This window comes from Epinephelus moara, chromosome 9, assembly GCF_006386435.1.
Source record: "Epinephelus moara isolate mb chromosome 9, YSFRI_EMoa_1.0, whole genome shotgun sequence".
NCBI lineage: Eukaryota > Metazoa > Chordata > Actinopteri > Perciformes > Serranidae > Epinephelus > Epinephelus moara.
In genome coordinates, this window is record NC_065514.1 from 31,976,927 (window position 1) to 32,002,248 (window position 25,322).

General features: G+C 39.0%; 1 protein-coding gene across 1 annotated transcript; it reads left to right on the plus strand.

Moving 5' to 3' along the window:
- The first annotated feature begins 210 nt into the window (after window positions 1-210).
- On the plus strand, window positions 211-23,959 carry tbca (tubulin cofactor a). Its single transcript, XM_050052385.1, has 4 exons — window positions 211-369; window positions 12,207-12,312; window positions 16,871-16,957; window positions 22,927-23,959. Exons 1-4 carry the CDS (start codon window positions 317-319, stop codon window positions 23,005-23,007), a joined length of 327 nt encoding a protein of 108 aa, XP_049908342.1. The 5' UTR covers window positions 211-316; the 3' UTR covers window positions 23,008-23,959.
- Window positions 23,960-25,322: the final 1,363 nt, after the last annotated feature.

Consider the following 25,322-nt stretch of genomic DNA (forward strand, 5'->3'; position numbering starts at 1 on the left):
AAAAATGTCAAGAATAGGTCTCCAAAAATGTTGTTCTCCACGGAGTCCTAACCTCCGACTTATTTTCACAGTTTATTTTTATCATCAGATATTTTTCGTACTCTTTAAATTTAAGTAGCGAATGAATGTGATTAAATGTAGCCTGAAGGACCAAAACTCACTCACCCAAAGTGTTTTTCCTACTGGACCTGTCACTGTGATCCACACACTCGATGATCATCCTCTCCTACGGATCGATTTATCTGCGCGCAGCTGTCATCACTGATTTCCAACCTGCACACCGTTCACACAGTACAACACGTCAAAATCTACAGCAATGGCAGATCCAAGAATACGGCAGATTAAGATAAAAACCGGCATCGTTAAAAGGTATGGTTGGCTTCTCGTGTCACTTAAAAACGATTTAGAATGTCAAACGAGCTACTCACAGTAGCGATGTTAAGCTAAGGGTTGCGAGCTAACTAGCTTAGCAGGGCGGGCAGGCTGGCTCGGTATCAAACCACACCGTGCACGGAGGAATGTTTGCCCCTTAGGTTTTTACTTTACTCCGGTGCTTTGACGCGGCCTATCATCAGTCAGCAGTTTTCTATTGTGTTCGCGTTTGGCACACTCCGCCTTGCTAACACCTCTGGTGTGCTAATACAAGTTCACTGTGCTCGAAAAGATGGCCTTATAATACTGGAATAATTTGCCTAGTGTAACTTGAAGAGGCAGCTAATGCTGGTCCACTGATGCTAGCTGTTAGCTAGTTAGCTATCACACTGCTAAGAGCATGTTGCCTCGTTTTTAGCTCGACTGTGAGGTAGTGCTGCTGTTTTGTTGTTGAAGTTGTCCTGTACGCCGATGGAAGAGGTCACTCGCAACAAAGGTCTTTTAATATGATTATATAATAAACAGTATCGAAGTGGTTGTAACGTTAAATATGCAATAAACTATGGCTAGCTACAGACAAGCTAATAGTAACTGTTACCGTTAGATAAACTAATGGTACACTGTTACTTAAAACACAGCCCTGTTTAGCCCTGTTTTTATCTCCACACATCAAGACTTTACCTCACCCAGTCTGAGCGTACAGTGGACATTTGTGGAGATGTAGGAAATACCTGCACAGTCATGACACTGCATCTTGTATTGCTACTGTTAGTATGGCCCATTGTCATCACGTAGATCAATATCACTGTTAATAGCCAAGTATGTGTGCACATACAAAGAATTTAATTATTTTGTTGCTCTCAATGTACATACATATAAAATACAGCTTTAACAAGGACTTTAAAAGTAAACATAAACATTTGACTGCAGTGCACACACACACACACACACACACACACACACGTATTTACAGAGCATCCTTGGATTATGTTTGACAGATAATTACAGTGTGCATTTACCATAAGATTATATAATTTACCTGTAAAGTGGATGCTTGGTGTAATAGGGTTACTTCAGGGATTGTCCCTGACACCATGGACAGTTGGAGTGTTAAATATAGCAATGGCATGTGGATAGGAACCATAGATAGAGAAATAGACCTACAAGTTTACTCTGACTAAGCACATTTTAAGAATATCCCGTAGTTTGTAAAGTATGGTCCGTTTTTTTAGTTAGTCCAACTTTTTATCTAGCCACTGAAAGAATTTCTTTTCCAACAGTATGTAAACTTTTCCCAAAGGTTGTTACTGATATTTTACTTAAGTCAAACTTTCTGCTAGGTTTTTGTTAAGGTGCTGTATCAACAAGATTATTAATATATTTGTATAATTTGCGTAAGCTAATGAGACCACAGCTTATCCTGAAATGGTTGGTACTGCTAGAATGCACAAGTATCAAAGCTTATAGTATTATTTCTGTTGTAACACATGGGAAGTGAATGGATTTATAAAACAAATCTACCTACAAGAGTGGTTAAAAGAATGCAGAGAAGAGAAAAGAGATTAAAGTAAGATGCTGTGTGTAGCCAAGTGTAGGTTGTATTAGACCAGCAGAATCAGTGAAGAATTACTTTGACTACTTATCAGTAAAAGCAATACATAAGTCCCTAAATAAGAAAGGCCTTTACTGTAAAAAGCACCAACAGGAAATGTGGAGTTTGCAGTAAAAGCATGTTAACATTTGAAAATCTCTCATTTGCTCTCTGTTGTCCTTTAGGAGCACTTTGTCCTTGTGATGCACAGTTTCTTTTTAAACTTGGCTTTTTAGCTTCTGAACAAAATGCATGTTTTCTTAGATTTGGACAGGCATGGGAAACTCTTTATATAGACCCTGAAAACGTATGTAGCTGTAAATGTTCGCCTGTGATAAACTGGTATGTATGCCTATGTTGTTATCATAAGAAAGCAGTATTTGTTCTGTCAAGATATCAATAGTGGTAAATGGTCATCTTAAGGTAATGATCTCAACAAAAACAAACTGATCTGATCTCTACATGTGCACGCACCCTCCATGTCTTTGTTTATTTTGAACACATATGCTATGTTGTTGTCATGTTCAAATAGGAAGGAAAAGCAAACAAAGACAGGTATGAAGTTCATTATTTGCAAAACAGTACAGCAAACCAGTGGTGATGTTGATAGGTTGATAGGTTGATAGGTGTAGTGAGTCCCCATGACCCACAGGGGATTGTTTGAGTGGGTCCCTGGGAAATTGGTTGGGTCCCCAATATAATAGCAGTTTTTGACAAATTGTGTAGTTGAGCTCAGGTTTGATGTAACATGGTGATAATTATGATTATATTTATGTATGATGAAATTGCATCTGAAAATTAAAGTCCCAAACATGAAAACTTTTATTTACAAAACATTATACAAATGTCACATCTTGAGGTGTGATCACCAAAATCACCTACCCAGTACAAGGTAAATCAGATAATCTCATAGAAATAGAATTTCTATTTATAATCCATAAAAATTTAAATAAGATATTGTATTTGATGATTCAACATTTTGAGAAGTGTCTCGATTCTTTTTCTTTCCAAGTTTTTATGTTGTCCTTTTACTCATTTAGACCAAAACGGGATCTTATCTTGTGCAAGATATATGCACAGACAAAAAGAAAATTGCACCAGCCAGAAAAATTATTTTTTCAGCACAGTGAGTTTCCTGGACAGCAAAGCATGATTGACTCATCATCGACACATTTGAATACAGCATCGGCTGTCATAGCAGATGTTGCTTTGTAAGATTACAGGGATGTCTGCAGTAATATCCAGTGTCCGAAATAAAATTTTTGGACTGAGTAAGTGGACTGGCGGATGAAAAAATCTGCTGGCCAAGCATATTTTTACTGTCCAGAATTATAAATTGCTTTTTTTTCTGTCACAAATACAGTTGTTTCAGTACCTGTCATTGAAATAGTAATGTATTATGATAAATACAGACTTAAAGAAGAGGCCAAAGCAAACTTTGAAGCAAACATGATTTTAGTATATTGAACAACTCATCAACACAGCCTTAGCATGTGAATAAGTTCCCTCCAATAAGCAGTGATGCAGTGTGTATGCCTAGGGCTTTTAATGTGAAAGGTAAGAACCGAAGGAATGATGCTGTATGCTGTTGTTGACAATGTGGGACGCAATAGAAAGTTTGACATCTTGGTTCAGCCTATGGAGCCTCCTTGTTATTATTTTAGTACTGTCGTAAGCATGGGCACAACTCATAACCCTCAGCAACACATTAGCCTAATGATGCTAGCTGCAGACCAGGAAAAAAAAATGGGAGCGCTCGACACGATCAGCTCACGTCACTGTTTAAATGTGCATAAAATACATCTGGTGTGTGTGTCTGTGACACTCCGACAATGACAGCATAGGAGCCGCGGAGAAGCGTGTCCCTAAATGACGCCAAAACACAGAAGAGACTAAGCATAGTTTATTTTTTTTTTTAACTTGACTTTTTAGGTATAAACATTTAGCTGCCAGTGTGGCGGTTCTCAGAGATTTGCTCGCCAAACAGGAAATCTATCTGCATTTGCTGCTTGGCAGGTATTAATTTCGGACCCTGGTAATAATATGCAGATTCATAAACTGGGGTACATTTTAGGTTCCTAAAAAGGTTACTGTCTACCTGTGGTCCTTGTGGATCTCTGTGCCACTGACATTGTGCACAGAGCTTGAGAGAGCCAGGGATGAGAGCAGATGGGCAGGTTTTAGATCTGTGCAGAGTACTAGAACGAAAACAACTATCATTTCACAGTATTATAACATCCGAAACACAAGATTTACTCTCAGTGGTTTCTGTGCTACGAGAATTACTTTTTGAATATTAATGTTTAAAAATACAAAAACAGCCGAGAAACACAGAGCTAGCTATATGGCGGTAGCCCCACCTAGTGAAAAAGCTACAGCACGCAAATGTTTGTATGATTACAACACGGATTTGTTCTTCACAGTATAGCATTATCAGGGGAAAGACACACTAATAATGAGTTTACTGCGTCCTTTCGGATTTTAATGTGTCACAGACACAGGATGCGACATCATTGGCCGAAGGCCTGTAAGTAGGGCTGTGATGGTATGGATTTATACGATGCAGTCTAACAACAGTGTATCCCTGCAAACAACACCCATCAACCGTATCACCGTGCAGAAGGAGGGGTGCATCTACTCCTGGACAAGAGGCTCGTGCTTGTAACAGCGTTAGATGTAAACATTAATGGCGTCTTCCTCGGCTGAGCTGCAACGTTAGCTAGCAGTAGATGCATGCCTTCCTCTGCGTAGTAACATGGTTGGCAGGTGTAGTTCGGTAAGAAGAAAGTAAGAAGTTCTTACATGAAACTGCAAGGAGGATGTGGATTAGGTAATGTTTTCTGAAAAGAGAAATTGCTGCATAGTTTTTCCAAATGTATTTTTTGTCGCTTTGAGCACCACAACCTGAGTGCCCTCTAGTTCCATTGTATTTGAGAAGCAGATATCTCTCCAACACTATGCAACTCACATCAAAACAATCTAGATTAATAAATAACACTACAGGTAAGAGTTAAAATACGTATTTTTGATTTTGGGGATGAACTGTCCCTTAAGGCAATTTTATGTTCCACTCTATGTGCTTAGCTTCTTCACTGTTGGCAAAATTTCTTGCTCATGATGGGTGTAGCCTTAGTATTTGCTGTCCTAATAATATCCTAGTAATACTCTTAATAGTTTAAAAGAATAATGAATTGAAATTCCAAACCTTAACCATAATAAATGTGTTTTGTTTTGTACATCTGGGACACAACACAAGCTTTTTGATGTAGGACACCTCAAGCTCATCATCCGCTTCAAGCCAGCCTATTAATAGAGCTGGCATCCATTCTGAGCTAAATTTGTACAATGTCCAGATTTACTTTGCTGGAATAGAAAATAGTGTAGATATAATGAGATGTGGTGGGATAATATGCTCAGTATAGTAGTCTGAGAGTATGTCTCGTCGATCAGGCAGACCTCTAATTCCCTCCTGTCAGTGGTGATAGTGTAATGTGCTATCGATCGTGTTTTGATGAGGGTCAGATTACTAACAGGCTCCCTGAGGTGGTGATGATGCTGACTGGATTTCCCATAGAGGATGATGTGTCCAGTGTCGGAATATCAGTAGAACAATAGTGTACGTCATCAACCAGTACTGTTTCTAACTACTGTACTGATGTTTTTGAGGTTGAGTGTACTATTTGAACATAAGGCAGAAGACATTACATCTCTCCTCCTCTAGGCCAAAAGTATTATCTTGACATGGACCCTTAATCAAGCTGTTAGCTTTAAACGTATAGACTGTCATTGCTTTCTGTCTCTTCATAATCTCGTGTCCCTCCCGTTCAGTCTCCCTCTCCTCTGTCTCTCCTTTTCTCTCCTCTTGCCTCGCTCCCTCCCTCCTCCCTTTTTATATATTGGAGTTTAGAGGAAACCTGCCTGCTCTTTTAGCCAGGCCTATTTCCAGTGGCTTTTGCACATTCCAGTCAGTGCCTTTTCTGCCCTAGCGAGGCGGATGCCCTTAATAAAATGACAACAGTAATTTGCCTTTGTCATTCCGGTCCCAGCACAGACTACATCGTGGCTCAAAAATACAGTGCTAGAGGAGGCGGCCGAATGTGTGTGTCGGCTGGCTCTAATTCCCTTTTTTTCTATTTTCCAGAGAGCTGCCTTTTCCATTAAGCCTGAGGTGGCAGGTCTATTTAAAACCAGCCACGACCCCACCCCTCATTCACACAGCTCTCCAAGTCTGGGAGAAATAAGAAATTAACATCAGGACTGGAAGGGGAGGAATGGACATTTTGTTATTAGACTGTCCTTCAGTTTTATTCAAATTATTCCAGCCTTCCTTCCTCCATCTTTCCCCTCTCTTTGCCACCTTCTTTGACTCTAAACAGGTGACATCACTCACTCTGCATCAAGCACAAGAGCGGGGCTGCCATTGCATATGGTTCCTGTTTAAAAGCTTCTTGATGGAACCGTATTCGAATGAGCAGTAATTGATGTAAAATATGACAGAGTGCTGTTGGCTTCCTTGGCTAAGCAAGGAGCAGTGCATCATGGAGGGAAGGGTCTACAGTAATGTTACTGATTAATGAAGGATCACTCACTTACGCACACGCAGCTGATTTTATGAAAAATTAAATTTGTGTTGTCATTCCGACAAGCAGGCACAGCCGGAAAAAGACTATTAGTTGGGAATCATTATCAATAGCGATATTTTCAAACTCCATTATGCCAATCAGGGTCGGAATCTGTTTAATAGATTTAGTTCCATTTGGCCCGTAATTGATAAATAATCAAAATTTATCAATGTACTCAAGCCCATTTTCACTAACAATCAAGGAAAAGAGGCCCATTTACCACCTGACTTGGTCCAAATTAGGGACTAAATTGATGATCAATTAATCTCTAAAAAGGACTAGTAGTGTGTGTGTGTGTGTGTGTGTGTGTGTGTGTGTGTGTGTGTGTCTGTCTGTCTGTCTGTCTGTCTGTCTGTCTGTCTGTCTGTCTGTCTGTCTGTGTGTATCTGTGTGTGTCTGTGTGTGTCTGTGTGTCTGTGTTTTTGTGTGTGTCGGAGGCGATAGAGGTGGATGAAGGAGTCAGAAAAGCATGATGATAAGGTGTGAGCTGGGAGGCATGATACGGGTACAGCAGAAGCTTTTTCCTTTGTGTGCCCACTGCATGTTCACTCAGCATGGAAAAAGTTGTAAGTTTAAGTTGGAACTCGATGTTATTCGACTCTTGAAGAAATTCTATAGTTTATTTGAAATATGTGATGTGCACAAATCAGAATTCAGTTTGCTTTACAATAGGGCTGATAAAGTAAAGTTAGTGATATCAGTATGTAAATGTTGTTGATGTGAAACGTGCCACTGCAGAGTCTCACCTTAATTATTTTGACAGATAAAAAATGACAAGGCAGCAATGTCACTACATGTAAAGACTAAATTTCAATGGCTCTGGCATAGGAAAAACCCTACACTGAATTGACGTGAAATAAGCAAAGCTCAGAGCACTCTGTGTGATAATATGTCAGAATTATAATCTTGCACTCAGTCATGCTCATTATTGTTAAAGGAGTGTGTCATTAACAATGAGATTCTGATATAATATTTACGTTAGATTAGAGATAAGATTAGAGTCGTGCTGAAACAACTGGTTGAATGATTGATTAGGTGACCACTAGAAAGCTGATAACGCAATTCATTTCAGTTAAAAAATAATTGAAGATAAATATCAAGCAAAAATGCTCCACAGTTTCTGGTTTTAGTTTCTGAAATCTGAGGATGCACTGCTTTTATCTGTTTTATTAATATGTAAATTGAATATTTTCAGGTTTTTAACTGTTTAAGCCATTAAACAAGCAATTTTACGAATGTCACCTTGTGTTTGTGCCTATTAGTCACTATTTTCTGAGACTTTATAGTTGTCAATACACAGTGAATTTTGCCAAAAAAGACCATGAATCATTGAACTGAAGGAATAATCTATAAATGAATCAATAATGAGATTAGTAGTTCAGATTGAAATACTAGACTAACCCTGTAATAGAGTACGTTGATTTGATTAGTTTAAAGAAAGGTTTTATTCATTAAGTTGTAAAAGAGTTTGTACCCTAAAAGTAATACGATTTTAACAGTATCCGCACTGTGTACGTTAAAGAGTAACTAAACCCTAAAACCATTTTTTTCAGATGATAATTATTGTTTCTGGTTGTATAGTAGTGTTACTGACTGATCCTGCTCAAAATCTTGACAGTTTGGTGCAAACTGTTGAAAATCTACATTTTATTTTAAAAATGTGCTATGGAGTGCCCTCTACAGCTTGAAATCTGGTTACTACATTTGAATTTACATTACATTACATTGGAGGCGAATGACTCTTTTTCGAGGCGAATGACGTCACTAACCGTCCACGCTAAAGCCCGCCCTAATTTTTTTTTTTTAATTTAATTTAAATTTTTTTTAAATTTTATATACTTTATTAATCCCTGAGGGGAAATTCAATTTTTCACTCTGTTGTCAATNATATAAGCTCCACTGTCGGCAGGGTGAAAAAAAGTCTAAGTGTGGAGATGGGGAGAAGGGTGAACAGGGGGAAAGAGGCCGAACTCCAGCCGCCTTCCCTTCTGCCCGTGTGACACAGTTAGGGGCGGTTTTCCAAGCCACCATCGGCACAATGAAAATAAGTTGAAGTCCCTCCCCGCAGCGAGGGACAATCTTCACTCCGCCCCCTTCCTCAGCCGCTTGCTCAGCTCCGCCTATCTTTTCTGAATTTTTTGAAATCCAGCTGTGGGCGGAGTAATGCCCAGAGAGGGGGGTTTAGTTCCCCTTTAAATGTATCAAAATTAAACACGTTGTACAACTCCATTACACCATGCTTACCAAACATTTTTAACCCTCATCGCGTGTGACTGAGGTTGTTTCTTATTGTGTTTTTTTAGGTATCTGAACTATACCCTGCTGAATTCTGGGGCTCTTCACAGCAAGATTTGTGTTAACACTTTTGCTCATTGTCATGATGACTGAATATTAAGGATGCACAATATTATCGGCACGTCATTGGTATCGGCCATGTTTGTCTTATTTTGCACAATGAATGAATATTACATTCATTGAAAAACATTCTGTTTCAGGTCTCTATCTGCTGGTGGCCATCATGATTAGATTATGCATGCATAATGTAATGGTACCTCCACTATTGAAGAGACTTGATGATCACTAAAATGAGGTGGGGAAAAAGTGGATATATCTATTGGTTATCGACCAAATGAGTTGATATGTATTGCCATAACGGATATCAGCAAAAAATCCCATATCATGCATCCCTGCTGAATATATGTGATTTCTATGTTGTTCAAGCCAAACATTTTGTATTTGTGATTCTAACACATTTCTTTGTCTTTCTAACTTCATACTGTTCCATACTGTTCTTTGGGCTTTGCAGTGTACTAGAAAAAAAAGCATGGATAAAATTTTTATCTAAACTAAATCAGTTTTCATTCCTTTTAAAAATTTCTCAATGTTCAACTTTTAAAGCAAAATTTCTGTAAGTCTAATTCACACTAAAATAAGCAGGGACAAATTTAAAGAACCCAATCAGTTTTATTAGTCTTTTTCCACGTAAATGGATCCATGTTTGTGTTTTGGAGAAATTACTTAGGCTAATGTTGTATTCTATTGGTTTGTGTTCTGCATCATGACATTACTTCATTTCTTGTTATCAAATATAAAATAATAATGTGTAACTAAAATGGTGTAACTAGTTAATATTTCTATTTAAAAATTGTAGAATAAAAATACAGTTTGGATTTTTCATTTTTTTTTTATGGACGTGTTCAAACATGTACCCTGTCACATTTTATCCCTTAAAGCTCCATCACATTCACATGCTGGACAGCATCACCCGGATGTGCTGATCACAGGGATGACTTAAAAACAAATCAGAGCCCAGCCTCTCACCCCTGCTGCCTTTTAAGAGCCTTTAGACACAAAAACAGAACAGAATAAAACAATTACTGAAGCAACTGCCATTTAGGCTGGCATATAACCAAGAGTAAAACTAATTGCAGCACTCCTCCTAATGCACCAGTTTTATTTTTTATGATTGATTTAGAATTTTCAGTTTCATATCATTAGAGGTGGTTTTCAGTTTTATATCCTAATGTGACTTGTTGCATTTTGGAAAAGTTTCAGTACTGCTAATTTTTATGATGTAAATAGTTTTCTTAAGTTGCCAATATTGGTGGGGGGAAAAAATTGATATAGCATAGTATCGTGATATGTTGTGTTGAAATATAATATCTGATGCCACGTTTTTTTAATTATATAAATGATCAATTTTGCAAATACAAATTAAACTCTTGGTAGCCTACTAAATAATAAAATCAGTTGCTTTTTCACAGGGATGTCCCGATCCAGCTTTTTCACTTCCGATCCGGTACCGATATTACAGCCTGGAGTTTTGGCCGATGCCGATACCAATCCGATCCAAGCGCGTATTATACATATTCACTTATTTTGTTGTCAGTCACGTTAGAAAAGGTTTGATCAAGCGATATTACTCTAACAAGAACAACTTAATCGGGTTAGTTAGAATGATCCACCAAACTGACCTGTTTATTGTTAACAGGGTTAAATAAACAAACTTTAAACTTAAACATTAACATTAAATAAAAAAATATAGCTGGTTTGCTTTGGCTGCTTTGGCCCCTTAATAAATAGAAAATAAATCAACACAAGAAATCTTTAAAATGTCTAACATTGAAATTAAAATAGCAGCAAGACTCCGCACACGTGTGCTTTGGCCCCCTAATTAATTAAAAAATAGATTAACGCCACAAGACATTGTTGACATTTAACAAACAATGCAGCCTTTCCTTTTCAGTTATTTTTGTAGTGTCAGTGCCAGCCTGGCGCTGCTGTTTCCTGTGTGTCTGCATGCTGGCCTGGTGGATTGATAGTAAGTGCTGGAGCGGATCACTGGAATGGACTGCTTGAATTGCGGAGTGCTGGGCTGGCCGGAAAACCTGGATCGGACTCCATGAAAATCGGAGTTCTTGGATCGGCATTTTTCCATGCAGTCCAATCCGATGCCGATGCACGTTTTTTGCTAATATCGGCGGCCGATACATCCCTACTTTTTCAGTCCACTAGATGAATTTTGCTGCGATAAAAATGATTATCGTGAGAAATTCTATCATTAAACTTGATCTTAAAACACACTTGTTCATCAAGGCCAATGGCCTCTAGCTCACTTATCTCCGACAATCATTCTGTTCTTGTTTTGTTTTTATTTTCCTTGTATTTGTGTATTCATTTATTTATTTTTGTTTTATTATTATTATTACTATTATTTAAAACAGATGTTGACGAAGTTCCCCATTGAGGACATAATTTACATTTGAAAAAAGGCAAAAAAATTGCAATATATATTGCAAGATATGTTATGGCAAAACATTTAAAATCACATTAATATTGTATTGTGACTAAAGGATTGTGATAATATCGTATTGTGAGGCCTCTGGTGATTCCTTCTCCTAGTCGCCAATGGACAAAATGCTACCTAAGAGCTGTGACTTCTGTGCTCCATTACACCACCACTCCGTTACTCTCCACTAATAATCACTTTGTCTATTGGTCTATAATTGTTTTGTCTACTCACTATTAAAAAATTAATTGCAAAGACTTGTTCCGTGATTTGTGTATATTGGCTGTGCAAAGCAGCTTTCACCAAACAGCTGCATTTATAACATTTTAGTATAAAAGTGAAGGTTTGCTCCAGAAGTCAGGCATCATATAATACCCTTTGTGGAAGGTATTTCTCTCAGATATTCAGAGACATTTTTTAAGATATGCAAGTACATCCTCTATGAGAAGATGCTTTAAATTAAAATATACCATATATAATATATTGAATTTCATATCAGAGCATCTCCACTTGGATGCCAGTGTTCCGCGTAGCAGCAGTGAGGAGAAATGATGTGTACGGTGGTTGTTATTGAGGTGTGTATCTTGCCATCCTTTGGGAGATGATCTCACTGTGTCCCCTTCAGTCAGAGAAACGTTGGAGAGAATGAGGATAGATGGCCTTGTCTGTAAAAGGTGACCATCACAGCCTGCCTTTTTTCATGCTTCGGCCTATATTATCTGTCTGGGAAGCCCATGCATTTATGTTTCATGTTTGATAGAACAACAATGTGTCATTGCCTTCTGTAACTACGTACTTTTTTTCCCTCTCTTCCTGTCCTTGTTTTCTGCAGGCTGGCAAAAGAGGAGATTGCGTACAAAACAGAGGCGAAGCAGCAGGAGGAGAAGGTTGAGCGCCTGAAAACAGAGGGAGCGGACGATTATCTCATCAAGAAACAGGTATGTGGCTCCTTCTTTAATACTGCACAACTATTACATGTCTTCATTTGAAAACCTTTGCATTATCCATTTATCATCCCGTTGATCTCAGCCAGTAAGTAAAGAGGTTTTGCTCCCCCATAGTTAGGAAGTGAATTCTATCTTGATGATTTGAGTAGCCCCTTCATTCATGTAATGAGGTCAGTCCACAGTGATAATGAAGAATTAGGTTTTGAGAGGAGAATCATTAGTGATTTTGTAATTTGCTTGATGCAGATGTAATTATATCATGTTACTTTAGAGGAGTTTGATAATTACTGACACATGCTGGCAATTTAGTGTCCCTACCCTCCTCTCCATTCTCTCTCACTGTGCCTGCTGCCCTCCATCATTTGTGTGTGCACTGGAGGAAGCAGTATAAGGTTTGAAATTTTGTATGACACACGTTGCTAGCTTGCTTTATGCTGTGATAACATCTTAAACACTGACCTTAGCCGTTTTTGGAATTTTTTTTCACATGTCTTCATGTTTCTTTTCTTGTAACTTTTTTGAAATTAACATTTTGATAATAGAGAAACTTAAATGCAGAAATAGGACTAGGATGGGGTCATCAATTAACACAGACAGATACATGAGTACAGTTCATTACACAGGGATTTGGGCCAAAATGGTGAAATTAAGAAGAATGTTAAATATAAGACATTAATCAGTGTCTGTTTCCTGAGAGTATCTATCCCATTTCATCCAGTATTTTTAGCCATGTTAGCACTATGGCTCAAGGGATGGCAATGTCTGTCTGTTGGTCAAACTGTCTGTCGGTCCATTACTTTAGTGCAGACTGAAATATCTTAACAACTATTGGATTGATTGCCATGAAATATTGTATGGACATTCATGCTCCCCAGAGGCTGAAGCCTAGCGTTAAGCCTTTTGGTTATTCCCTGATTTTTCCTGTAGTGCCTTACGACTTTCAAATTTAGGGTTTTGAGGGAAATGTCTCAACTATTGGATGGATTGCCATAAAATTTAAGATCACTTTAGTGATCCCGTGAGTTTATAACTAGCACCATCATCAGGCCAAATTTCAAAGTGCCAAATACTTTATTAAATAATTCCTATGTAAAGGTTCCCTGCTTCGTATATCTGCAGTAGGGCCTCATTTAGGCCACCTGTGAACCCTGCAGCTTTATGCCCTGATGAAGGCCAGTGAGCATGGCCGAAACATGTTGGTGATTTTAATGTTCATCATGAACTAGCCATTTAATAAAGGCCTTTTAACTTTTGCACCAGAGAAGAGTTGCCTTGGATTTTGTTTTTTCAAGATGTACTTCACTTCCTGACCAAAGAGCACCTTCATGGATACCATGATACTGCAACCCACATGAGCGCTTCATCTGCTGTTGTCTTCAATGCCAAATACTTTGGTTTGGGACTAAATACTGCAAAGCTAATAACATTCTCTTCAGCTTCAGCTGTGCCACGTGTTAAGTGCTAATTAGCAAATGTAAGCATGCTAACATGCTAAACTGACATTATTTGTGTGTTCCATTTTCACTGGGAAGTAGAATTTCCAAGTTCGCAGTCGCACATTTCTACTGGAACGCCCCCTGGGGTATGATGTCTGACTCAGAAAGTTGGAGGAACCTCGCTTAACCTGGCTTTAAAATACAATATGGCTGCCCCACATGGCAACAGCATAGAGTGTATATTGTAATGGACGTAGCTACTGTTACGTCACCCATTGGTCTGTGACTGCCGTTTTGAAGCCTCGCGTATGGCATTTTGGCCGTCTCCATCTTGGATTTTTGGAGTCAGAAGTGGCCATGTTTGGATGAGAGGGTGTAGCTGTGGAGGAGCAGGGGTTGGATCTGACTTACAGACTGTAGTGACGCATCACAGACAGCCTTACTCTGAAGCGGTCCCGTCCTTAAATATGATGGCTTTAAGCCTTAATAAAGTTGTAAATGGGTGAGTTATAAAAAAAAAAATTCAACCCCTGCACAGTTGTCATGTATGTTGAAATTAGTTACAAAGACAAAAACCCTTTTTAATACCAGGCTGTAAACATGTTTATTTCTACTGTCAAGTTTGGCATTTTCACATGGGGCTCTAAGGGGATTGACTGTGTTTTGGAGCCAGCCTCAAGTGGCCATTTGATGAACTGCACCTCCCCATTGGCTTAATTTTTCAGCCTCAGGGTTTGCCGCTTGGTCACCAGTGGTGAAGCGCTAGCAATATACTTTTTATTACCACTTTTGTCTTATTTGTGTGTGGTCAAACAGTCACACACCATACTGTCCAACTTCTATCTGTGGAAATGGTGTTTGTATGCCAAAAAATACAACATAATGCCTTGTTGTCAACTGGTATTGCCAACAATGGCTAACCTAGCTGGAACTGTCATTGATAACAACATCTTGGTTTTACTGGATTGTGGTCAACTCGACTGTGACATCATTCCCATCCTCTTTTCTCTTGGACTTTCAAGGTAAATGTAATGCAGCATGTACATGCTAAACATTAGCATGTTAGCATTGTTATTGTGAGCATTTTAGTATGCTGACATAAGCATTTAGCTCAAAGCACAGCTGATGCACAGACTGGTTGTTTCCTTGGAGTGCAGATAGTTGACAGTGTTTATGAAAAGCATCATAGTAGAAGGATCCTCTAAAGCTGCGATAGCCATGGCTGGAGGCATCATGTTTTTGGGTTGTCCATCCGTTCCATCCTTGTGAACATGATATGTCAAGAACGCCTCAAGGGGACTTCTTCAAATTTGGCACAAATGTCCACTTCGACTCAGCGATGAACTGATTAGTTTTTGGTGATCATAGGTAAAAGGTCAAGGTCACTGTGACTGTGTCTGTCTCATTCTTGTGAATGCCAGTATTTCAAGAATGCCTCAAGAGAATTTCTTCAGATTTAACACAAACATTCACTTGGACTTGGACTTGGAATTGCATTTCAGTGGTCAAAGGTCTCTTTCTCATTCTCGTGAACACGATATCAAGAACACCGTACAGAAATTTCTTGAATTTTGACACAAATGTCCACTTGGATTGAAGAATTAACTGATAAGAATTTTGTGGTCAAAGGTCAAGGTCAGTGTGACCTCACAAAATATATTTTTGGCCATAACTCAATAATTCGTATGCTAAACATGACAAAACTTCATACAATTGTCTAATAGGACAAAATAATGAAGCTATGACATTTTATATCTAAAAGGTCAAAGGTCATCTTCACTGTGACATCATAACATTCTACAAACACACATTTCTGGCCATTATTCAACATCATCTCAGGAACAGAAGGAGACATATTTCTATTCTTCTGTGCTACTGCAAAAACAAAAAAATCCACAACAAAACATTGAATCTAAAACCCAGTATCCTTGACATTAAATGCCCCCCTTTTTCCCAAAAAAGGCTGAAAATGTGGACAAAACTAAAATATGTGGGTATGATCCACAGAGGCCTCAGTCTCAGTTAATTTGTTGATTCACTTTACATGTTTCAGGCAGAGAAGAATTGCAATGCACTCACCGCTTCTGATTATGTTTACTGGTAACATTAAAATTCAGTGTGTGTTTTGTTTTGTTTGTTCATTCATAGAGCGGCGGCTCAGGCTGAGCAGCAGGCTTGGCTGGTGTTAAATGGGGAGATTGGGAGGCCAGATGGATTATGGTTGGAGATGAGAGGTCTGAGGCAGGATGGATTAGAGGTTTTTATTTTAATGGAATCAATACGCTGTAAGTGTCATCTTTATCCAGCACTGATGGGATCATTCCACTGCACTGGGAGGGCACCATGACTTTTCTCTGTTTCAGCACTCCTTTGCTTAGTCTGCTTCACCTTGTCACATCTAGATGGCAACCAGCTCGACTAGTTGTCTACCGTCTTTCAGTGTGTCAGGTAGTCTGCCAACCTGCCTGCGTATGAGTTCCTCTGACTGCCTGTTAGTGTGCACAGCCGTGTAATACACACGCGTGTAACGGCATCCATGTTTAGACTTTCCAGCTCGACAGAGGGCTAGGTGAGGAAGCATCTGTCATGAGTGAGTGTGTCTGACAGCGTTAGCCAACTCTTCTCTGCTCTTTAGGGTGCCAGCTGGGGGAATTCCACATTAGCCGCGGCTGTGAAAGTTCCCCAGGCTGTAACACAGTTTCACTCCAGGCGTAGTAATACCTCTTTACGCCTGATCACAGTGCCCTCGGCTTCAGGGTTTCTTCATTTATCCAGGTGTGCAGTCAGATCGAGGTGGTCCCCTGCTGCCCAACTCCCTGCCAGATCGATAACTCAATAACATATTTCATACCGCCGGCTTGTTTGGAGATGTTAACCACAGTAGAGTGTATGTGGGACACCCTGCATGTTTCTGTCAGGAACAAGGCGACAACCAAATGCAGCGAATGAATATGCCTGTATCTAGCTGTTAAATTAATGTTCTATACTTGGAAAATACATGTTCGATGATGTGTTGATTTTTGTAATGAAAAATGATAATGGGAGCAGTGGTGGGGGTAAGTCCAATTAATAAAGATGGTGATGGCACTGATGTGGTCTCTGTGTGGTTTCAGATGGAGGTATTGCAGGAGTCCAAAATGATGATCCCAGACTGCCGTCGTCGTCTGACCATAGCACACGGAGATCTGCTTCAGTTATTAGTAAGTAACTCTCAGAGTCGCTGTTAAGTGAAAGTGTAAAAAACCTTTTTCATCTCACAACAGGACACAACTGTGTGGATGAAACTCTCAATCCATTTATTGTTTCTGTGTTACGGTAACTAATTTATAACCTTGTTGAAAAACTACATGGGGTAAATTTATTTTTGAAATATTATAGACACATGACAACAAAAGCAACCATTCATCACAAAATTAGCCTGAACCTCAGCTTGTGTTTCACACAAACGGGGTTTCTCCCTACCCCAGTGTACCTTATAGTCATTTTTGTTTCTGTTACATTTCTGAGAAAAACTTTACAAAGCCGATCTAAAACCAGACATATCCCATGGTTCATTCTTATGTAGGAGAAAGTGGACATTGCTCAACATTTGATTGACTACAGCAAACTGCTTATGCCTTGAGTTTGGAAATGTGAGAATTTATTTGTAAATAAAGCTGCAGTAACTATAATGTTGGCCAGTAGGGGCCAGAAATATTAAAACAAACACAGTCCTATCCTAATAATGTCTTTTATAGTTATTATGGCTAAGGTGTTGGCAAACAACTGCCCTTTTAGGCATCCAGCAGAAAAAGAACAAAATTATAATTCATATGGAGTCAAATTTCTGGCTACTTGACAAATCTAGCTACTAGATATATTCTCTAACTTTGTCTGTCTGCTGTTAAGTGCAACAGGGTTCCCATGGATCCTTAGAAAGTTTTAATGAATGAATTAATCTAAAAATAAGGCCTTAATTGATATTAAAATTTCTTAAACCAATCTTTAAAAAGTCTTAAAGATGCTTAGATATGGGAAGTAGGATTTTATGAACCTTTTTCTCTGGTTTTGTGTTGTGAAATCTCAAAATAATTGCTAACACTAATTTTTAAAATAATTTACAGAGTGTCTCACACATTAATGTCACACAGATTAGGATAGTGGAGCCAGCAAAACATTCATAAGCCCCATTTTTACCAAGCAGTACAGTGCCGTACAGTTCAGTACACTTTTTTTCTGTTTCCACTATGAAGAGTTGTGGATGTACCAATGGAACCTTTCCACACGGTCCTCCCTCTTTTTGGGTTCCTAGCACACTGATCCTGTACTAAAAGGTGGAGCTCTGAACACTGCAGTCGGTTAATTGGTCAGTAGCGGACTGTCACTCTTGCTCAGAGCTGAGTTGTGGCTGGTTTTGAGGCTTATGTGACCAGTGTTCATACCATGGAGAGTTTTATTAGTAGAGTGTAACTATAAAATGATGTTTTGTTGCCTCTCACAGCAGCTGTTGTCTGAGAAAAAATAACTTTCACTGTACTGGGCCAACTGCCAGTGACTTTTAAGGTGGAACTTGTAATGTTAGTCAATGCATGAGTTGACGGCATGAATCCATCAGCACACCTTCAATTTTACTGTGACAACTTTGACCATTCCATTAGTTTTTATATGACATACAGTTTTAGTAATGAGTGGATCTTGAAGCATTTATATTTATTAATTTCAACCGGGTTATGTGAACGGCATATAATCTCATCCTCACTCGAAAAAAAAAAAAGCATTGTGGAGCGTTGTGTGGGCTCTGGCAACACTAAACCCCCCAAGCTTGCCTTAAAAGGACTAAATGTGCAAATCCACTATTTTTAAATATCCCATGGAGAGAGACTCTCACTGCAACCTGTTGTATTCTGTTCTGAAAATGTTGGCGTGCAACCTCATTCTGTAGACGATAAACGAGGTGCAGACTTCCATCTGTGTCACCGGTAATGAGGAAATACAATGAGTGCTGGACAGAGCAGTGAGTGACAACAACCCTGCCCACACAAGAGTACTGTTTGCAGTGGTAATGCTAGGGTCTAGGTACCATGTCTGAAGGGTTACTTTAGGTTCCAAAGGTACCATACTGAAAGAGTTTGGTGGAAACAGGGCTATACTGTCTGCTAGCTATCTGTCACTGTACCTTGGACAACATGAGGAAGTGCAGATTCAACAGAGATGGGCTATTTAACCAAGATTTTGCTGCATGGCTGAAACTGACTTTGTGTAGTTTATGCAAAACGTTTTTCACACTCGGCACAAAGGGAATCAAATCAGTGGAATCCCCCAAGCAGAGTGAGAATCACAAAATTACCAGGATACTCACCAACCAATGCCAGTTCTGTTCTACCCTCGTCTTTGCCACGAGACAAAAGTCATGTTTTATGTTACAATAAATATTTAGGCAAAATTGTCCCTAACCCTAAGTAATTGATGTTGGTTCATCTTTTTTTTTTTTCTTCTGTGGGGTCACTGTAAACTTAGGCTTAAATGTCATTCAGGGTGGCATTAAAAAGTCTTAAAAAGTCATGAACCTAACTTGGCTTTAGCTGTAGGAAGCCTTGTGTGGTTGGATGTGTGTAATGGGTTCATCACAGGTATTTTACTGGTGTATCAGGGTATTTTCTATTGTATCATAGCAAACAGATCAGCGTGTAGTCAAAGCATCTCAGCTGAAAAAATCGCTGCTCCCCTCATTGTGCCTCATTGCCCTTCTGTGTTTTGCATTTAATATTGAACAAGGATTTAATTTGTTTAAAAAAACTCTGTCATCTCTGTCATTTGAAAAACAGCAATACCTTAAAACTTCAACTAATAGCCTGGACTATTACTTGCTTACATCACTGTACTCAACAGACTTATATTTAGGACAGGCGTCTATATGGGACAGGCCTTAAATTTCTTTGCACAAAACTGTTGCTTAGCAAAGGTGGAAATATGATCAAATTTTTTATTTAAACCATGATGAATATTACTTGGAGGAAAAATTAGGCTTCGAATAACATATGAATTGCAAATCATTAATTTGATCTAGCTCCGACAGACAGGGTGTCAAGAGATTACTATGGCACCTGTCATACCGCCAACGCTACTTTATCCTGTTAAAACAACTAACCCTTTGATTTTTTTGACCGGTGGACCCTTACGGACTAAAGGACTATGAATGTCTTACCGGGTAATCGAGGAATGGACACATATTCTGACTTTATAACAGCTTCAGAGGAAGGGAGTCACCACTTGTTTTTTCATCATGCCAGTAAATCTAATTGAATTATGGTCTTCTTTGGTGCCCATAGTTTCAGTAAAATGAATTGAGTGATTGAATTGTGGAGAATCTAACTGAGCTAACAATGTGTAGCATCTCCATATTGACAGAAGTTTTAACATGTACATTTGTATGTGCGATTGAACCAGCTAACTAACGTTATCTCATGTGAGTAGCCAACAGCCTGTTTTATACATCCAAAGAACTTCTATAAAATGAACTGGCAACCAGACCAGGCGTCTAATTGACCTATGGCTAAGCCACGCCCCCTCCACTCACTCAGACAAAATATCAACATTCAGTGACCGGCGCTATGGCAGGTGTCACAGTACATGGCATTTAGCAGGAGGCAATTAATGATTTTTGGAGACACAACAATCAGATGTCATTGAGAAGTAACCAAAAGGGCCTAAACTACGCATTGGAGGGATATATTCATCATTTTATTGTTGAGAAGGTCGATGAAAAGCTTAAATTACAAGCCAAAATTTACAGGTCCCAGTGTAAACGTGATAATCTGCATCTCGTTGCCATCACCATCAAAGACAACAAGATAGAGGATCAGCATTGTTCATGCACTGCACTGGCTCAGATATGAGAAAAGGATAACGGCCTTTTTACCATCTTTACCAAGAGTGTCTCTCCGTTAGTTTGGTGCTACAGTATTTACATTGAATCATTCAGCATAACGTTTGCCAACCTTTGTTATCTCTGCGATTACAGATAAGTTAATGAAGTTAAGCTCCATAAGTTAACGTTAGCTTAACTAGAGCCCTTTGGACAACAGCTAACAATGATGTACGATCACCAAAGTACAAAACTAGAACAAAATAGGCTAATGAACTCCCAGCAAACAAGGTGACATGATGAACAACGCAGCTAGGAGCTAACGTTAGGCTAACTTTAGCTAACGTTAGCTAGAGATGTTAAAGATAACTTTATATTTCTTTGCAGCAAAGTGACAATATGTTGCCTCAAACACAATATTGACTTACCTTTAAAACAGATGTAGACATCATTGTTAATCTTATTCACATTGAGTTGATGTTGTGGTCTACCGCACAACGTTATCCAAAGGAGATGATGTTGTGGTCTACCGCACAACGTTATCCAAAGGAGACACTTTTCTCGGTTGAGATGTGGTTTAGGAAAGGGTAAAAAATACGCCCCGTCGCCCAGCCTCTCAGGATACCTTGTGTCGGAGTTGCATGTACCCCATGCACACCGTTTGACCATTTTTAAACTTCAAATCTCCGAAAAAGCTCATAAAACCGAACAAAACTGACTTTCTGTAATGCATTTCAATGAACGTCCAGGCAGAGAATGTCTGAGTGTATGGGAATGGCTATAAGCACTGTGATTGGCTCATTCCGTTTGAGGGCGGGGCTTAGCCATAGGTCAATTGAGACAGGCCCTTATTTGTCAAAATGTGTAGCCACACCAGGCTAGTAAAAGAAACTGGCCATTTGATTGTAACTAGTTTTTATGGCACCTTAAAGGGACTAAAATCAGGACCACCATTAAGCCACCCTTAATCCCCGCAAGGAAATTCCTTCACTGCAACAACCCTACATTTGAACTGACGTTGCACTGTAATAGAATGCAATGTTAGTGTATAGCTCAAAGCACAGGTGTGCCAAAATACCTCCTCACAGAGAGGATGGTTGTAGGCTGTTATGGTATTTTCCATTTGCACTGGGAAGTCGGAATTAAGAGGTTCTCATGCAGTTGAATGTTTCAACTGGAACGCCCCCCAAAATCCAAGATGGCTGCTCCCTACATGAGCAGTAGTGTAAGTTGTAGTAATATAGTGTTTATTAGATCTTCTGTCTTATTTGTGTGTTATTACAACAGTCGTTCACACAGTTCTGTCCAACTTCTATCCTTGGACGTGTTGCTACAGTGTTTGTATGTGCAAAAAATACAGCGTAATGTGTTGTTATTAACTGGTATTATTAACAATTGCTAACCTAGCTTGAACTGGTATTACTAACACAGTCTTGGTTTTCAAAATAGTTTTACTTTAATACAGTCAACTAACGGCATTCCCAGCTCTGACCTCTGACCTCAGGCTGATGTGTCACTTACTTTGTATTGGTGTGATAGCATATATCTCAATGGGCGATACCTCAAAGCTGAATCAAATAAAACTGTAGCTAATCTACTTGACCACATAAGGGGTTATGGGAAAATGTTCTTTTTTTGTAATTTCATTGAACTGAACAGGAAAATATGCTCAAGCATCACATGTTACACTAATTACCCATATTTTGGTGTATCCATGCAACCACAGCGTGTGTATTTAATCCCGTCAGGACTTAAGTTGATATGGTGAGAAGCAAACATAAGCATGCATGTCTCAGGGTCATCTCAATTAATCCAGAGCAACAGTCAGGCAGCTGGTGGTGGTGTGAGTCACTCACATGAGAGCTGGATGGTAGGCAGAGGGAGCTAACCTGGAATTAGCAACATGTCCCCTTCCCCTATCACTCATCCTCCCTCCTTTCTTCCTGTTAGACAGACATGCACATATGCACACGCTCATCACAGTTCATTAGCAGCGCTGTCACTTCGATGACCACCACAGGAACTCGCACACACTTGATTAAAGGACATGGACACCATACTGTCATGTTATCCCTCGGCCCAACCCTTAACTGCAAAATTTAGATCCTGGTAACTGAAATATGACCTCGTGCATTAAGTTTTATGACGATAATGAAGTGACATCCAAACAATACTTTTATAAAGACAGTGACAAAAAGAGAGTTGTGGATTTCTTCATAAGTACCCAGCTGTAATTCCTCAGTTTTGGGTGTAGGAGATTGCAATATTTTTTTCTGAAATGCCAATAAAACAAGCGCATGTGTGTGTGTGTTTGTGTCTTTTCAGGAAGCAGAAGAGGATTTGGGCGAATCAGAGGAGTACAAAGAGGCTAGAAACGTATTGGACTCAGTGAAGCTTGAAGGATGATTTCTGATCTGTTTCTGTTCTCACTGTGAGATTCACTTGCTTTAAATGTCCATTCCTTTCGTCAGGCCCTGTTTGGAAAGCGTGGAGGCAAGCTGAATCCATTCAGAGTCTCTGTTCTTGATGTAATTATTTCTACTGTTTACTGTTAACGTGCCACCACATTTGATCACACTCCTCCTGTGAGTAAAATCCCACAAGAACACGATAAAACATTCAGTTTATTACGCCAGAGGAGTAGAGTTTTTTTTTTTCCCTTTAACATTTTATTCATCATACTAATACACAATTTGAACTTCATAGACAGGATGAAATACACACAGATTTGTCTTTTCTGCATTTTTAATGGTGTGGGTCCACTGTGGGATTGGCTTTACACTGGTGACTATTGTATATGGTGAAAAACTGCAAATGACTGTAGTGTGTGTTATGAAGTGACGGCTTTCCTTAATACTTTACTAATTCATTTTGCATTCCTTTTATATGTATTTGAGTTGCTTAAACCTGCAGGACCTTTATTGGCTCCAGCCTGTGATAATGATGCATCCCAGAATACTTACCAAAGCTGCAAGTAACGATTATTTTCATTATCAGTTAATCGTTTGATTAATTGTAAAAATTACCCATCACAATATTCCTCAGCTTGTTTTGTTTGTTCAAACAACAAATATAGTTTACTGATAATGATTTAAAACAGTGGACAAGCAGAAAATGATCAAATTTGAGAAACTAAAAGCATTGAATGTTGGCATTTTTTTTTTAATCAATTTTAAAAATGATTGGGGATTGTCATTTTCTTTCAGTCTACTAATCATTAATAAACTGACAGTTTCAGCACTCAACTGATGGATGTAATTGCAGTGAATTATCCTGTTAAGAGCAGTGAAATGGATTGTGTCTTGATACCTACAATAAAAAGGAGCACTTTGGGAAACCCTGTCAGTCAAAAGACAAATGTTGGTTCTAGCCATGAATGATGAAACAGGCCCGTCTGGTGTCCCTGCAGCAGTTACATCTATTATCCAAATGGCCTAAAATAACGACACCTTGTATTAAGGCTGAGAGAGTCCTTCCTAAATAGTCCGACTAATAAATGAACTCAATTGCCAGACAAATTAAGGTTACATTTGACTTGATCCTTATTTTACAGATTTCGATAATTATCGGGATCACCCCAAAGTCTCATTACTGCCCTAATGAGGCGCTGCTACTCCGTGACATCTACCCCGCTCCATCTCGTTAAGGAAATCGCTCTTCAATGCTGATTATTTTATTTGGAGGTATAATTATATTTCTTTCGGATAAATCACGGCCTAATCGAGTCCGTGCAGAGGGCAGCGGCGCTAATTGAGGCATGAGATGCAGCGGCGGGGCGCTACATCTGGGTTTATGTGACCAGAGGACCCATGCAGGCTGCTCACTGCTCTGAACATGTTGAGGCTGGGTAACAAGAACTATTCACATCCTATACTGAAGCAAAAGTAGGAAAAAACGATGTAAAATGCTCTGTTACAGGTCCTGCATTCAAATGATTTACTTGGGCTAAAACTATGGAAGTATTATCTGCAGAATTTAGGCTACCTTAACTATCAAAATAGAAGCACTCATTAAGTAGCAGAATGGACCCTTTCAGGGAGTTGTATATATTAGCCTATATAATTGGATTTTATTACTAATGCATACACTTGAAAGCATTTAAATGTGGTTGAGCAAATATCAGCTAGTTTATATCCTGGTGGATAGTTTCATTTATGGAAATGCATTTTATTTTATAAACTTATCACCTCTGAATGTAGATCTTAATTTGGAAAAAGTCTGGTAGCCTCACTGTAGGTGTCAAATACATGTAGTGAATAAAGAGCAGAATATAGTGTCAGAAATGTATAGAGGACTAGAAGTATGAAATACCTTAAAATGAAATGCAAGTATTTAAAGTCATAAACATAAACCACTGCACACAACTGACCTACTGTGATTTATTAAGAGTGAACAACACCCTTTGCCCGTGGCTTCTTCAGGTTCGCTCAACAGACTCTTAAGAGCACTCACAGGTGTGCCAAATATACATGGGTCATATGTCTACTTATCACAGCAAGTATTTAAAACGTCATCTTAAATACAGTACTACAGTAGGCCCAGCTACGTTCCATCCTCCATACTCCTTCCATACTCATAACTTGACTCAAAAGTAACAGTGGGGCTTCTTTATCCCTAATTTGGAATATAGTTACTCACACTGAACTCCTTTCTCAAACAAAACTAACCTCTCTGTTTCTAAGATCACCTCTCATCTGCTATGAATTATCAAGGACACCTAT

Excerpts from the sequence above, each read along its gene's own strand:
- tbca (XM_050052385.1), top strand. The coding sequence starts at position 317 with ATGGCAGATCCAAGAATACGGCAGATTAAGATAAAAACCGGCATCGTT. Across the intron at positions 370-12,206 it reads AAAACCGGCATCGTTAAAAG|GCTGGCAAAAGAGGAGATTG; the intron begins GTATGGTTGGCT and ends TGTTTTCTGCAG. Across the intron at positions 12,313-16,870 it reads ATTATCTCATCAAGAAACAG|ATGGAGGTATTGCAGGAGTC; the intron begins GTATGTGGCTCC and ends GTGTGGTTTCAG.